Source organism: Mus caroli, chromosome 18, assembly GCF_900094665.2.
Source record: "Mus caroli chromosome 18, CAROLI_EIJ_v1.1, whole genome shotgun sequence".
Lineage (NCBI taxonomy): Eukaryota > Metazoa > Chordata > Mammalia > Rodentia > Muridae > Mus > Mus caroli.
In genome coordinates this window covers 11,916,244-11,931,789 of record NC_034587.1, presented here as the reverse complement: position 1 = coordinate 11,931,789, position 15,546 = coordinate 11,916,244, and the positions used below count along the sequence as shown (strand labels likewise).

Here is a 15,546-nt window from a genome sequence, read left to right as displayed (position 1 = left end):
GGACTGTCCTACACTCATTCTTAACAGAGAACAGCAAAGTATATATACAGTCCTGGCCCCAGCTTTCCAAACAGTACATTTTTCCTGTCTCTGTCTAACCTTTGTGTTTTTAAAAATTGCTGCTTCATAGTAAAAAATTATAGTCATCATCGTCATTACTATTGTTGAACTCAAAGAGTAGATAATGTAAGTGGAGTTACAGCTCTATATTATAATTAATTTCTAAGCTCACATATTTCAAATATTGAAAGTCAACCATTTTCTAATGGTTGGTCAGTTTCAATAAGGAGCCAATGAGGCAATTTCTCCTCAATACTTGGTGATTGGAATAATCAAAATAAACACTTAGGGAAGTCTTCCCTTGCAAAGATGAGCAGCTAAAGAAATACATTCTCAAGTGCTTTGCATTTCTGAAATGCCCTGTGTCTGTCATGATCAGGTACAGGGACAATTTCTAGTTCAAATATAACTTACTGATTGCCACATGATGCAGAATCTTTCCACCCCTACTCTCCAAAAACCCAATCAGACAAGTGCCCGTAATCTGACTCCCAGTGTACTGGAGCCCGGGGGCAGGCACTGAGCTGCACTCCGGCCAGGGAAGGCATGAGTGACAGAGCTGCGGCAAGGCGGTGGGGGTAAGTCCTTCTTTGCCTTCAGGAAACAATGTTCAGCACTTTCAAAAGATGAAAAACTCTTTCACTGCGGATATCCGCGTTTTTGCAGGCAGAATCTAGAAGGTAGCAACAGCGCAGGTGCCGGCTTCTTTTAAGCCTGGAGACTAAGCTTATGCAGAGGAGAAGCAGAGGAAGGGACAAGAGAGGGGATGCTTTATAGCATGGGAAATTACTCTGTAATATTTTTCATTAGAAAAATTGCTCACCCGGTCACTTATCTGTCCAGGAGTGGAGGGAGCAGTGCATTCACTGGGAAGCAATGTGCCCAGATTACTGGAGCCCGGTCGGTCAGGTCAGCAAATCCTGCTTTGTTCTAGGGGAGAAAAACAGCAAAACAAAGTGTGTCCGTATATTTCCTATGAATGTGAACACATCAGGGCACATTGATGGTGATCATGGGGCTTGGAGAAATGCCAGGGAGACCGTCACAGAGGCAGCGAGGAACATACGTGCTAGAAGTTTTGGGGGATCCACGGCTAGCTGAGGCTGCTTGGGAGATCTGATTTTTGTGGCTTTTTTTTTTAAGAAAAGCTGGGGAGCTAAAGTCATTTTAAAGTTTCTATTTATGGTTCACAGGTTTGGATACTTTGTTTTTTTCTTTTTAATTTCTCTGATGAAAAAAATGAGGTCCAAAGAGCAACTGAGTTTCCTGATTAGGTCTCTGGAGAGGGGGACAGGTGTGTGAATGAGCAGGTGACAAAGGGTGCTGGAGGGAGGCTGGCCTTTTCCAGGACCGCCTCCCCTGGGTGCATTGCTACTGAGCAGGGACTATTTCCTACCCACCCTGCTCCCTGCACTTCCTGCTTGGTCCCCTTCTCTTTCCTCTCTATGGGCCTCAGAAGGCAGCACCTGTAATAGCACTTTGCCCCTCTGCCACCTGGCTACAACCCTGGACTGCTGGTGAGTTCCCAAGTGACTCTTCTCCGTCCTTTTTCAATGTTCTCAGAGTCCCTCTCAGAGACTTTTCTAACTCCTCCCCAGAGTGCCCTCTGTGTCCCATTCCAACTGCTGTTTGGTTTTTGTTGTTGTTGTTGTTTTTTTTATTATGGTTATTCGTTGTTTTTTTGGGGGGGGTGATTTGTTTTGTTTTTTTAAATGTATATTATGTTCTTCTAAGGAATACATCAACACTGTCCCAGCTGAGGTCTCTCATAATTAAGTGATTAGCGCAGAGAACCTCTCAGGCAGGGCATATTTTGTGTATAGGTGGCGGCCCCTTGGGTGGGTGAGTATGCATACAGAGTAACTTCCCTTTTCAAGTCAGAAGGAAAGCCCCTTCGTCAAACTAACAGCAAAGCAGAATTCTTTTTTTTTTTTTTTTTTTTTTTTTTTTTTTTTTTTTTTTTTTTTTTTTTTTTTTGGATTTTTAAAACAGGGTTTCTCTGTGTAGCCCTGGCTGTCCTGGAACTCACTCTGTAGACCAACCTGGCCTCAAATTCAGAAATCTGCCTGCCTCCGCCTCCCAAGTCCTGGGATTAAAGGTGTGTGCCACCACTCCAGGCCAGAATTCTTAAAGGTGAAGAAAACCTTCCCCAGCCCAGTCATACAGGATTTCCTCGCTGCCCACACTGAAGCTGGGCTCCCTAGACCAGTGATTGATGTTCAAAAGATAAGAACCTCACAGTATATTGGGGAGGTTACCCTCCTTGAGCCTCTGGTTTTCTAGGCCAGCCCCTACATAGTCTTCTATGCTTAATGCTGCCTTTCTGTCTCCTTACAAAACTAATGTCTTAGGTAAGGGGATAAGTGGGGATCACTGCCCTTCTATAGGGGAATTTAACAATTTCTGGTCTGCGTAAGCAATTGCATTAGTGTCTTCAAATCTTACCCTCTTCTGCTCCAAAGATCTTAAATACAGTAAGAAGGAAGATCCCAACAGCAAAGTGACTTCCTTCGCAAAAGCTGCCTTGGAATCCCTTATTTCCTGACCACATTCCAAGTCTCTCCTTCTTCCCCTGCTCCCTTCCCCACTTCCACAGCTCCTCAAAAGGGGGCGCACAGTGCTCCAGGGCCAAGCCCATGGGAGAGCAGTCCCCCCATGAGAAACTCTAAACTCATCCCCACAGAGTCTCCGCAGTGGTTCCTGCCACACCCCCTCTTTCTCTTAATCTTCCTAGCTCTGTACCCTGAGATAGGAAGACTGCTTGCAGCTGGTTTACACACTCCAGACTCCAGGATTTGGGAGGGGATGTGGAGATTAATCCCGTTACTGCTTGAGGGACAATGGGGCCTGTGGAGGCGTTATCCTGACTCCCAAACACTTTGAAAAGCAACTCTCACCCTAGTCTCTTCTCTCTGGTGCCTACCCCTTCTGACACCTACTTCTCCGTGATTACCTGGCCACTGCCTGAAAGCCTGGCACCAGCGTGGAGTGCCCGCGGCCCCGCCCTTCCAGAGCCTCTCAGGATCCCCCCTGGGGATTGAGATTGTCACGTCCCAGTGCTACAAGCCCAGATCTGCCCAGAGGCTGGGCACAGATTTCCCTCTGGCTTCCAAGCTACTCCTGCTTGCAGCTTGCCTCTGCTAGAGCAACAGTGGAAGTGTCCCTGTCCCAGCTGAGTCCCTGCCTGGCCCTAAGGTCCACACCAAGAAGAGGCAATTCTACCCTCCACCAATTTACCTTCCCAAAAGACAGTTCCACCGTCCCAGCTTCCTAACAAATCTCCAAATCCATATGTCCTTGCTATGTAGAATGGGTACAGGCTTCTACAGAGCCTTTTTCAAAATGCCATTTTGAAGCTACAAAATACAAAACTAAAAATGATCTGCCTTCTTAAGATATGTTTTTCTTTATTCTTTGGAAATTAATATATGTGTGTGCTTACATAATGAAATACGATCATATCCACTGGAATTGTCCCCCTGTCCAACTCTCTCCATATCTCCCCACCCCAATCCCTGGGCTACCTGCAACCTCCGTCAGAGAAGTTTCTTCCTGCAGTGGGGAGCAGACAGTGCAGAAATGTATAACAGGTGCTGGAATCAGTCAGACACTTTTTAAATTGACCTATTTTATCTTACTTTATGAGCATGATGAGAGTTTGCCAGCATGTGCGGCTGTATGCCTGGGCACAGTACCCATAGATGGCAGAAAAGAGCTTTGGATCCTCTGGACCCAGAGACACGGCGGGTAGACAAGCACCATGTATGTGCTGGGAACCAAACTCAGATCCTCTGGAAGAACAGCCACTACAGTTAACCGCTGAGCCACCCCTTCAGCACTCCTTCCCCTTAAACTGGTTTCTGTCCAAAACTACACATGAAAAGTGAACATTTTAAAGCTTGCCCAAGGGAACTAACCCCCAGCTAAATACATATTAGTCTTAATCTCTTAAGGAACTTAGCCTAGACAGTTTCCTTTCTAGGGATGGTTTGGATTGCCTGTCCAGTGAATAAGAAATCACAGGCAATTGGAATAACAACCTCTCGTCTACTAATTAAGGAGACTTTAGAAGCAGTCTTTCTTGGATTGCAAAGAGTGTTCAGCAAACCATTGCCAGACTGCAAGACTGCAGGCCTGACCCCCTCCCCCAAACTTCAATGTGCCTTCCAGCTAGAAAGCTAGGTTGGTGACTTCTGATCTTCACTATGTTCTTCTTTCCAGTAAGTGTGGGCATTCCTGCAGTAGAGAGAGCATCATGGTGGCTTTCAAAGGAGTCTGGACTCAGGCTTTCTGGAAGGCAGTCACAGCAGAATTTCTGGCCATGCTTATCTTTGTTTTGCTCGGTGTGGGATCCACCATAAACTGGGGTGGCTCAGAAAACCCCTTACCTGTGGACATGGTCCTCATCTCCCTTTGCTTTGGACTCAGCATTGCTACCATGGTGCAGTGCTTTGGCCATATCAGTGGTGGCCACATCAATCCTGCTGTGACAGTGGCCATGGTGTGCACACGAAAGATCAGCATCGCTAAGTCCGTCTTCTACATCATTGCACAGTGCCTGGGGGCCATCATTGGAGCCGGCATCCTCTACCTGGTCACACCTCCCAGCGTGGTTGGAGGATTGGGAGTCACCACGGTGAGAACTTTTCATTTCTTATTTCTGTCCTAGAACTTCATGTGCTTGCAAACTCTGCTGAAAGGTGGACGATGGCCTGAGAGGCATTCATAATACAGCTAGATTATGGAGCTAGTGATATAGATCAGTTGGTAGACATGCATGGGGTCCTGGGTTATATTCCCACCACTACATATATGAAGTCTAGTGGCACATATTTATACTACCTGAACTTGAGAAGTGAAGGCCGGAGAACCGGAGGTTCAAGGTCATCCTTGAATATATATCGAGTTCAAAACCTGTCTGTACTACACAGTAACTCATCTTCACATAAGAGCCAGGCATGAGGACTGCCTATAATCCCAGCACTTGAGAAGTTTAGGCAGGAGAATCAGGAGTCAAGGCCAGCCAGGAGTACAGAGTGAAACCCTGTCTAGATAGCGAAAATGTATCAAGAGAACATTCTCTTTGTGAAGAGAACATTATGATGTACTCTTGAGTAACTTGAATCTGATCAAAACTGCTCAAAATGATCTGTTTTGCTTTACTTTCTCTCCCACCTCAGTAACTTGACTTAAACAACATTAAGTTTGTTTTTTTTTTTTTTTTTGAGACAGGATCTCACACTCATTATCTAGCTCACGGTAGCCTTGAACTGGTAGCAATCCTCCTGTCTCGGCCTCCTATGTACTGGGATTACAGGTATAAATCAGCATGGCTGTATTTTTATCTTAAGGCCTTACAATTACATGTTTAATAGCAGGGGCAAGGATTTGTTGCTCTTCATCTGTAGGGGATTTTAAATGATCTCCATAAAGGGTCATGCCTTAATCCTAGCACCCAGGAAACAGAAGCAGTTTGAAGTCACCCTGCTCTTCAAGTTCCAGGACAGCCAGGGTTACACAGAAACACCAACAAAAAAGTAAATCCATATTCATTTGCTCTTCACTCCTTGTCAATTGGCAGTATTACTCCTTAGCTCAACACCGGGGCTGGCTTTAAGCACTTGGCTGATGTTTTAGTTGAGATACCTATGAATTAACCTAAACCTAATTGATGGGTCTAATAATTACCTTGAAACATCTTTTACAAGTTAAGTGCCACACTAACACATTTTGCTTGTGTTGCTAAAAACAACATTCGTTGAAAACTCAGTCACTGTAAAAGTAATTATCTGTAATGGCCCAAAATTAGTGTAAATTGATTCCTTCATTTTAGGAGGTAGAAAGTATGGAAATCTCAATGTGAGGTTGGTAGAAGACTCAAGCTAACCATGGCTTTTTCTGCAGGTAAAATACACCCTTTATACTGATGCATTTCTATAGCCCTAGACTCCTGCTTCAATTCTGATGGGGTATCTTTCTTTCTCTCTCTCTGTAGGTTCATGGAAACCTCACCGCTGGCCATGGGCTCCTGGTGGAGTTAATAATCACTTTCCAGTTGGTGTTCACTATTTTTGCCAGCTGTGATTCCAAACGAACTGATGTTACTGGTTCAATAGCTTTAGCAATTGGATTTTCCGTTGCAATTGGACATTTGTTTGCAGTAAGTTTTAAGTCTACTTCAATAATTGATTGATCTCATTATCCTCACCCTGAAGCTGGTCTGAAGATGCTGGTTTACAGCTCGCACTTTCTTTGGTTCCAGTAGCCTGGCCAGTGCCAACTACTACATTTGGATTATTTCAGGACTGTTGTTTACTTTAGTGTTAACTTTTTGACAAGTAGATACATGCTGAAAAATAGTCTCCCAAGTATCTGGATATAGCCATGTATCCATGCAGGTTTTGCCATAAAACACACAGCTTACTCAGATCTAGCCATAGCTGTTGACACTGAGTTATCACTTTGCCAACTACAAAGTGGTTCAATCTCAATGTTCCTCTGAGGAGACTACAGCAAGCTACATCAAATGATACCTGCTAAGAGCCCTGTTACCAAAATGTCTGAGGTTTTGTTCTTTTTCCAATTGTAGATCAATTATACTGGAGCCAGCATGAATCCAGCTCGATCTTTTGGACCCGCAGTTATCATGGGAAACTGGGAAAATCACTGGGTAACTACTAAGTTGATATGCCCCGCCTTTCTGAGGTTGGGAACAATTACCCAAATGCCTCTTTTTATTAGCATAATTTAGCTCACTAGTTTCTGTTGTTTTTCCCTCAAATCTAACTCTCAACTTGTAACTGCATCTGTCACAGGGAGTAGAGGAAGTCCAGCAGAGGCCTGCTGCAAAAGCTCTCACAGTGTTCTGTTCTAGGTCTTCACTAACAGCTGAGCTTTCAAAACATCAGACCTATGTCCGACAGAGAATAGCAGAATTCTTATGGGTTTCCAATGTAGAATAAAGTTAAATCATAAATGTATGCTTAGCATTACTGTTTAAATCATTGAAAGAAAGCCTTCTTAGCAACAATAGAAAATAAAGTTATTCTTAAAAGGAGAAAAGAAATGGGTAAAAGCGTCACCTATAAAAGGGGTATTTACCATCTTAGTTTACATAAGCAAAATGCAATTATTACTACAGTTACTACTGAACCGGCAAGCATGTGAACTATGGATGGTACCAAAAAATGCTGTCAGTGTTTAATGCCATTGTCACCGCAGCTGTAGCTAGAAAAATAAACAACTCCTCAGAAAGGGCACTCTCTAATCTCAGGACTAACCTTCTTGTTAATCTGGGCTCAGAGTAGTGAGAGACAAGTGATTCTGTTTCAATTGCTTCTGTCAGCAAAAGAATTCCTATCCTTTGAATCACAGGCAATTATGGAAGTCAGCATACATTAACTTAAATAACCTACAAAATACAAGAAAAAATATGCATGGCAGATTGCAAATAGAGCTAACTTTAATTGTCAATCAGATACTGCATATGTGATTTGACTTTTTTTTAAAGTTATGAACGTACTAATCTGTCCTTTGTGCTTTGGTCGTATGCATGTGGCTGCAATGGATCCAGCCACAACTACTCAAGGATGCTGTGACCTAGGAAAGAAGGAAAATATTACACTGTGACTGCATGAATTCCCTTACATAAAAAGTGAACTGATTTGCTAAGATAGAATTTGGACACAGACATACAAAGTCTTAATTCCCAATGTCATTCATTGGACTGGTCATTTTGGCAGTGATATTTCTGAAAAGACTTACTACATTAACAAAATGGAATTTACTTTCCTTGTAGGGTGTGTGTGTGTGTGTGTGTGTGTGTGTGTACATGAGGAGGTCGGAGGACCACCTTGGGTAACCTGGGGAAAGTTCTCACTTTCCACCTTGTTTGCAGCAGGGTGTCTTGTTTGCTGATCACCACGTCTGCTGGCCCATGAGCCCCTGGAGATTTCCCTTTCTCTGTCTGCTATTTTCCATCCTCCTATAGGAAGCACAGGAATTGCACACATGCATTATGGTGTCTGACTTTTGTGTTCGTTTCAGGGACTCAAATTTAGATCCTCACCCTTGCATGGAGACACTTTACACATGGAACCATTTCTCCAGCCACCAAATGGAAAAGTGTAACGAGAACTTTATAGATCTTACAATAAATGGGCAGGTTTAAGTTAGGCAGTGTAAGATTTAAGAAGTTTTATTTCTTAAGCACTTTTTGGGAGTGTATGTATTTTTCTATTTTCAGCAATAAAATTCCTTATAAAAATGTAAAGATACTTTAAAGTTCACAGAACTCAGTTTGGGAATAGCAATTTGGCATCAAGACTCATTTTTGAGACCATGGAGCTGCCGTCTCCTCCAGAGTGTTGTGGAAAGGGTGGGGATAACACAATGGCTGTTCTCCCTCATGGGACTTGAAGCTCGTGAAGTAACAGCAATCTAATGAGATCTGACCAAGAGAACAAAGAGCAAAGGCATTTAGAGGAGGGCTCTCATTTCTCCTTCGAAAGGGCACAGAGAAGATAAAGTCTCCTTTGGGTTCTTTCATGTTTAAGATAAGGAGGTTGGTAGGACCAGCAGGTCTCCTGGGTGTTCTCTCTGCTGAGCGTATGTGCTCAGCTTCAGCAGGACACTCTGCTTTCCTTCAGGTTTACAGTGAAGATGCTAAGGGCAGGTAATCCCCAGATGGGGTTTTAAGGAAGACACAGACAGTTTTTGTTTTTTGTTTGGGTGTTTTGTTTTGTTTTTTTCAAATGAGAAAGCAAGCAGTACTTTACTAAAAGGAAGCAAAGCTGAAATTTCAGCTCAATCACTCACCGAGAATGCTACCTAAAGTAGCTTGGAACCTCTCAAAGTGTCAACTGTCCAAGGCATACAAATGTATATTTAATAATATCTACATCAATATTATTACTTCGTTCTGAGTGCGTCCCCGATGAGGTGGAATCATATCATTTACTGAAGCCCTGAAGAATCAGTCACTAATCCTTATCCATCCCTAAAGTCAGTCCAAGTTCTCACTAAAGCAGTATATAGAGGGAGAGAGAAGAGAGAGAGAAATAACACATAGCATTTCCCATGCAACGACATCACCACATTTTAAAGAGGAAAAGCACATGATATAAGGGAACTAACAGCCAAGTTAGTCACATACAGCTTTAAATTATCCAGGATACATGAACTGGTCTGGTTTCCAGGAGCCACAAACCACCAAGTCCTTCAAGGTGCTATTTCATTTAGTCTTCACAGCCTGTGAGATATACTATAGCTTCTAATTTTCAGATAAAGAAGGTAGAGCATAGAAGTTATGTATGATCACAGTAGTATAATTTAGTTGGTAAAGTACTTGCCTGGCATGCCAGAAGCCCTGAGTTCTCTCTGTAACACCAGGCACTCTGGGCATGGTAGCACATATCTGCAATCCCAGCACTGTGCAGGAAGGGACTGGGGGACAAGCATCTCAGGGCTATCAGCTACAAGGTGAGTTCAAAGCAACCTGGGATACAGGTTGTCCCTTCCTATAGTAGAATCATTTTCATATCTAATTCCAACTTGGTGTTTATTTGAAATAGATACAAACATCCATGTGATACAGGGAGTGGTCAGAAAAAACAGGCAGAAAAAATGGGGATTAAGATTGGCTCTCTCGCTGGGCATGGTGGCACACGCCTTTAATCCCAGCACTCAGGAGGCAGAGGCAGGCAGATTTCTGAGTTCGAGGCCAACCTGGTCTACAAAGTGATTTCCGGGACAGCCAGGGCTACACAGAGAAACCCTGTCTCGGAAAAAAAAAAATTCCTAGTGTCTATTTAACTTATGGAACCACCAGAGAATAGCTATTTTACACTGACTTACCATAAAATTAATAAGTCAGATGTGACAGTACCTACTAATATCAACTTACAATTCTGAGTGGGAAAAATATGAGTTGAAGACTAGTCTAGGCTATGTAATGGGTGGGTAGCTAGACCCTTTCTCAAATTTCTTTTTTAATTATAACTTTTTTTTTTCGAGACAGGGTTTCTCTGTGTAGCCCTGGCTGTCCTGGAAATCACTTTGTAGACCAGGTTGGCCTCGAACTCAGAAATCCGCCTGCCTCTGCCTCCTGAGTGCTGGGATTAAATTAGAACATTAAAAAATATAATAATAAAAGAAAAATAAAGGAATTTTATTCTTTCTTATTTTATGGCCAAATGTTCTTTAATGTGTGAATCTTTGGTGAATCTTGGCATATTTTCTCATTTACTTCAAAATCCAAGTGTGTGTGTGTGTGTGTGTGTGTGTGTGTGTGTGAGAGAGAGAGAGAGAGAGAGAGAGAGAGACAGTTGCTGCTTTAATTTAACTGAGTTAATTCTATATGCATAGGTTGTCCACTGAGACGACTTTTCTCTTTTATCTCCTCTCCTCATTCATCTTCTCAGATATATTGGGTTGGACCAATCATGGGCGCTGTGCTGGCAGGTGCCCTGTATGAGTATGTCTTCTGTCCTGATGTGGAGCTCAAACGTCGCCTTAAGGAAGCCTTCAGCAAAGCCGCTCAGCAGACAAAAGGGAGCTACATGGAGGTGGAGGACAACCGGAGCCAAGTGGAGACGGAAGACTTGATCCTGAAGCCCGGGGTGGTGCATGTGATTGACATTGACCGTGGAGAAGAGAAGAAGGGGAAAGATTCTTCTGGAGAGGTATTGTCTTCCGTATGACTAGAGGACAGCACTGAAGGCAGAAGAGACTCCCTAGACCTGGCCTCAGATTTCCTGCCACCCATTAAGGAAACAGATTTGTTATAAATTAGACACTTGCGGGTTTCTTGTTTCACATCTTGTTACACAGTTTAAATAACACGTATTTTACTATTATCAATGGGGGGGAGAAAAAAAGTCTACAATGGATATAAAATTTTAAAACAGAAATCTTTTAATGTATCCCCAAAACAACTATGCAGCTAGTGTATTGGTTTCCCTTTCATTAATAATAACTGAAATGATGAACCAAGATCTGGTCAAGTTTTGCCGCGCAGAGCATATGGACACCTCTGTGAGGAAGCTGGCATTGTCCATTGTCTTCACGATTGACTTCATTGGATTGATTTAAAAATGACAAGATGCAGTAAGTCACAGAATCATGTGCATTCAGGAGAAGACATGCCGTAACTTCTTCCACGAGCTATTCCTTATTTATAAACTACCTCGGAGGGGAAAAATTAGCAAGGGCCATTGCTAATACATCATTTGTATTTATATGTCTGACTGTCAGACCCTAACTCTAATTCACTATAATCCTCTCCCCCTCAGAATCCAAGAACCCATAGGGCTAAAAGTCAAAAAATGGGAAAAATAGTAATTTCTGTCCATGTGTTAGTTTCATCAAATGAAACCTATCCATGGGACACCCACTGAGGTTCAGGACAGCCAGACTTGGGAGTCTGGTGGGAGGTGGAGCAAGGTCTGCTACTGCCTTGCATCCATCACACGGAGAGAGAAACCTCTGTTATCAAATGATTGGTCTGTTTTCAGTGCACACTCTTAAATGTACCACAAACCATTAACCACCTAAGCTTTTAACTATTTCACTGACTTTTTAAAGCTTATTTGCAAAACTGGGGAATTTGTTTGCCATTTTGATCCCTAAATACTAGCTGAGACATTTTAGAGCACAACTTGACTAGTCGAGTCCTGACTTTTAGTTGGTGTCTACATCCTGCTTACTCTACGTGGTATAAACCAGTCCTGCCCCATCTTAGCTGCTGATGCTGTCTTGATTCCCACGACATGCATCGAGAAACGGCATTGTGAGTGTAATAATACACATTTGTGTGAATTAAAATATATGCAGACAAGGTGCAACATGGTTGCCGAATAAAGGGGTGAGCACACAGCCTCTGTGCAAAGCTCCTAGTTACCCCATCTGCACATAGCTTACCATCATGCTTTTAAGGTATTTACCTCCTGCTTGGTTTATTTGTTAAAACCATTTATTTCTCCCATACTGCTTTGCCTTCCGCCCATCGAATGCTCTATGGAAACCCCAGTTTCTATGATCATAACAGTCTAGCCTAGCATTTATCTTAGACAATGTGCTGCAAATGTCAATTTCAGTAAACAAAAGTTAGTAGTGGAAGAGAGAAGAGCCTTTTCTTCAAGGACTAGCTTGTAAATAGCTGGTAATCGAGGGCTTTCTTCTCCCAAGCACAATTCCAACTGTGTGTGACTTCTTATTGTTAATGGCAGTTTTGTGTCTGTGGCAGCGAGATAATGGACCACTATTAACCTGATTCTCTTCGGTGCTAGGAAACTGATGTGTGAGTTCCCAGACAGGCACGAGGGCAGCATATGCCTCTCGGTGCCATGGTCGTGTTCTGAGGCAGATGCTGGGAGCATGGGCCACATTTCAGGGCTTTGAATATACTACACCAGAGACATAAGCTTCCTCTCTGAGCAGATCACGCAGAACCAGGGCGTAGACCTCCCAGGGGTGGTTTCTGCCAATTCATTCAAATGTTTTCACAATATACCACACAGACTTAAGATCAGAGCATTTCAGTTCAGAAGGTGATATCAAGCATCAACAAATATGTCAGGTCAAAAATAAATTTACTTAACAAGGAATAGTTAAGCACATTTCTGATTACTCTTTCAAAACCCTGGCCTATGATTATTTTTATTATACCAGACAGCTTGCTTCGTGTGTGCTCACTTTAACAGGCATTTCCAGTGACAGCATTCAGTATGGTACAAACTGAAAACCAGGGATTCATAGCTTAGTGATTTGTTTGCTAGCAGATGGCAGAGTGCCAGGCACACAGTAGGTAATCAAAACAAGCATGTTGTTTGAATATATATACATATACATATATATGTGTATATATATATATATATATATATATATATATATATATATATATATGACTCTCATTTGGGATGTAAAAATACCAATAATCTCTCCTAATTTTTTATTTTGCCCAATATTTAGTGAAAACATAATTTTTAGTGTCATCAAAGGAAAGCAATATGGACTTGGAAACAAAGAGCATATTTTTACATTCTACTGTTTGAAGGCAGAGAGTGACTACTTCACACTCTTCGTCTTTGCAATATGTCTTGCATTTCACTCACGGCTCTGCCAGTAAAAAAAGTAATGAAATTGTCCCTTTCTAATGACATCGATGCAGCAGGGGTCTATTGCCTTGTGGATGACACCAAATTATACAATGTATTAGTAGATCAGGGATTTTCCCTTTAATCCCTTCTTATTAATGAAGTGCATAGTGCCGTTCCCAAGAGACAGCTACTGACAGATACACCGCACAGAGATCAGAGAGGAAAAATCAGGAAGACATAAAAGATTTATATGAGCCATGAAACAACGCCAACTGTCTGTTCCCTCAGGAGGAGAACACAGACACACCACACATTTCAAGGTGGTCCATACACTGGAAATGTACATCGTCTGTCAAAAGAGAACAGAAGGGAATCTTGTTTTGTTTTGTTTTGTTTTGTTTTAATTTTGAGCATTTTGAGACTCTGACTTTTAAATGTGTGTTTCCATTTTCTTCCAAATGTTCTACCCTTTTATACTACAAGAAATTGTTTCCTGTAGCCTAAGTCACTGGTAATTTTACAACTTGTTTCTGTGATTTGACACTATCATGAGTCCTCTCCCGTTCAATCTTCAGAGGGGTGTCCCACCACAGCTCAGACACTGCTGGCCAGAGCTGCTCCCTGCTGAAGATTTCATAAGGAGTTAGTAATCTCTGGGAAATGGGCATGATAGAAATGAGCTCATATATTAGAGGTCAATTTCAAAATCTACAACATTTCTCCTAGGAGAATCCAGGCAATGCTCTAACCCCACTGAGAACCTTGAAATCTCAAAATGGAGGGACTAATTAAAATGGTGGCATTGGTCCTTGCCTGATCTTTGTTTATGTGATGTTGACACCTTCCTCATAGATCAGAAATCTGACAGAGACACTGCCTCTGTGACAATTGAAGCCAGAGAGCCAAACAATCTTACAAAAGCCATGAGACGCTCTAATCACTAAACTACAGGATATGTGAATTTGGAACTATGCAAGCATGGCTTCTACTTGAAAGTGGACTATAACAAAACAAACTTTATTTACCTCAACTTTTCTGAGTTCATGTCCAGGTGTCAATGCTTTTCAGCACACCTTAACTAACACAAATATTTGAAATCCAAAATTCTCAGAGAGAAATGTTAGACACTTAACTTCAAAAATCAAAAACTGCGGATACTCACTTTTGGCACATAACTTCCCTGAAAACACACACCAAACAAATATTAAACAACACATATAGTGAACACTACATTTAAGAGCAGTTATATTGTTACTGTTTTAAGTCAAAATTCAAGAGCTTAAAAAATGCCCAACATATATATTCCATTGCAATGTATTCTTAGATTGTTTTCAGGCTTGATCAAATAAACACGGAATTTGTGGAAATATATAAAAAAAACTATTTATCATTTTATCTCCCAAATCACAATTAACTTGCAACTTATGAGGAACTAAAAAAATAAAATGAATGCCTGGTTATATTCACATTTATTAACTTAATATTATTCCAACTTTAGAGTTAATGTTAAATGGATTTGAACTGTAATGGCTAATATTTGGAAAAATCTATTAAAAGTATTAGCAGTGTGGCTGGGTTCTGTTTCTTGTGTTATATATCATACTATTAGTATCATACAATTAAGTCTTCAAATGTTTTTAAAATAAACCATATATTTGATGGTGTTTAAGAATTCAGCTGTAGTTTTTGCACTTCCATTAGAATGAATGGGAGGTTTTGCTATTTGAGTACAATCTACACCAAATGGTGGTGGATCCCATAAAGTCATCCATACCTTTTGAAGGCCTACAGAGTCTATACTGGGGTAGAGCCTGAAACAGACAGTGGAAACTAGGTTTGCACACATGTCACACATGATGTCCACATCTACAAAGTAGACTATAGGATATCAGCTACCATCCCAGTGAGACTAAATTCAAGGACTCCAACAACTGACTGGCAGTGCTAAGTAAATGGTCTACCCTCAGAGTGTTCAGCAAATCCTGTCCACCCAGTTGGATGGGTGCTGAGTACTTAGCTCATTGAGCACTTATTTGCACCCCCTGGGTTCTTGGTTTAAAGCTCTCCTCAAGTTGCAGTGGCTATAGCCTATATATATATATATATATATATATATATATATATATATATATCTCACAGGACTTGTCATATTAAGGTGAAACATGGTGCCTGACACCCCCTCTCAGCTCCTTAGTGGCTGTGAATATGTTTTCTTTATCCTGTGCACTTCTCTTTCCCAGTGATCTCACCAATGTGCTCTAAGAGGCTTGACACTACACTGTGTAACTATGCATTACAAGGACAAAGAGTATCTTAGACTCATGAGGAAATGCTATAAAGCCCTATTCTTCAACCTGACTGCTTTGTGCTGCTGAGATATATGTGCTAA

The 15,546-nt window shown here is 41.7% G+C and overlaps 1 protein-coding gene across 2 annotated transcripts; it reads left to right on the top strand.

Moving 5' to 3' along the window:
• The first annotated feature begins 479 nt into the window (after positions 1-479).
• Aqp4 (aquaporin 4) lies at positions 480-14,827 on the top strand. 2 transcript variants are annotated; one of them, XM_021150485.1, is made up of 5 exons: positions 480-638; positions 4,282-4,696; positions 6,056-6,220; positions 6,650-6,730; positions 10,482-11,378. In XM_021150485.1, the coding sequence occupies exons 1-5, from the start codon at positions 607-609 to the stop codon at positions 10,758-10,760; spliced, it is 972 nt and encodes a 323-aa protein (XP_021006144.1). In that variant the 5' UTR covers positions 480-606; the 3' UTR covers positions 10,761-11,378. The 2 variants fall into 2 exon arrangements, with proteins under 2 accessions (XP_021006144.1, XP_021006146.1); XM_021150487.1 differs by lacking the exon at positions 480-638 and adding an exon at positions 1,236-1,577 and having other exon boundaries at positions 10,482-14,827.
• The last annotated feature ends 719 nt before the right edge of the window (positions 14,828-15,546 follow it).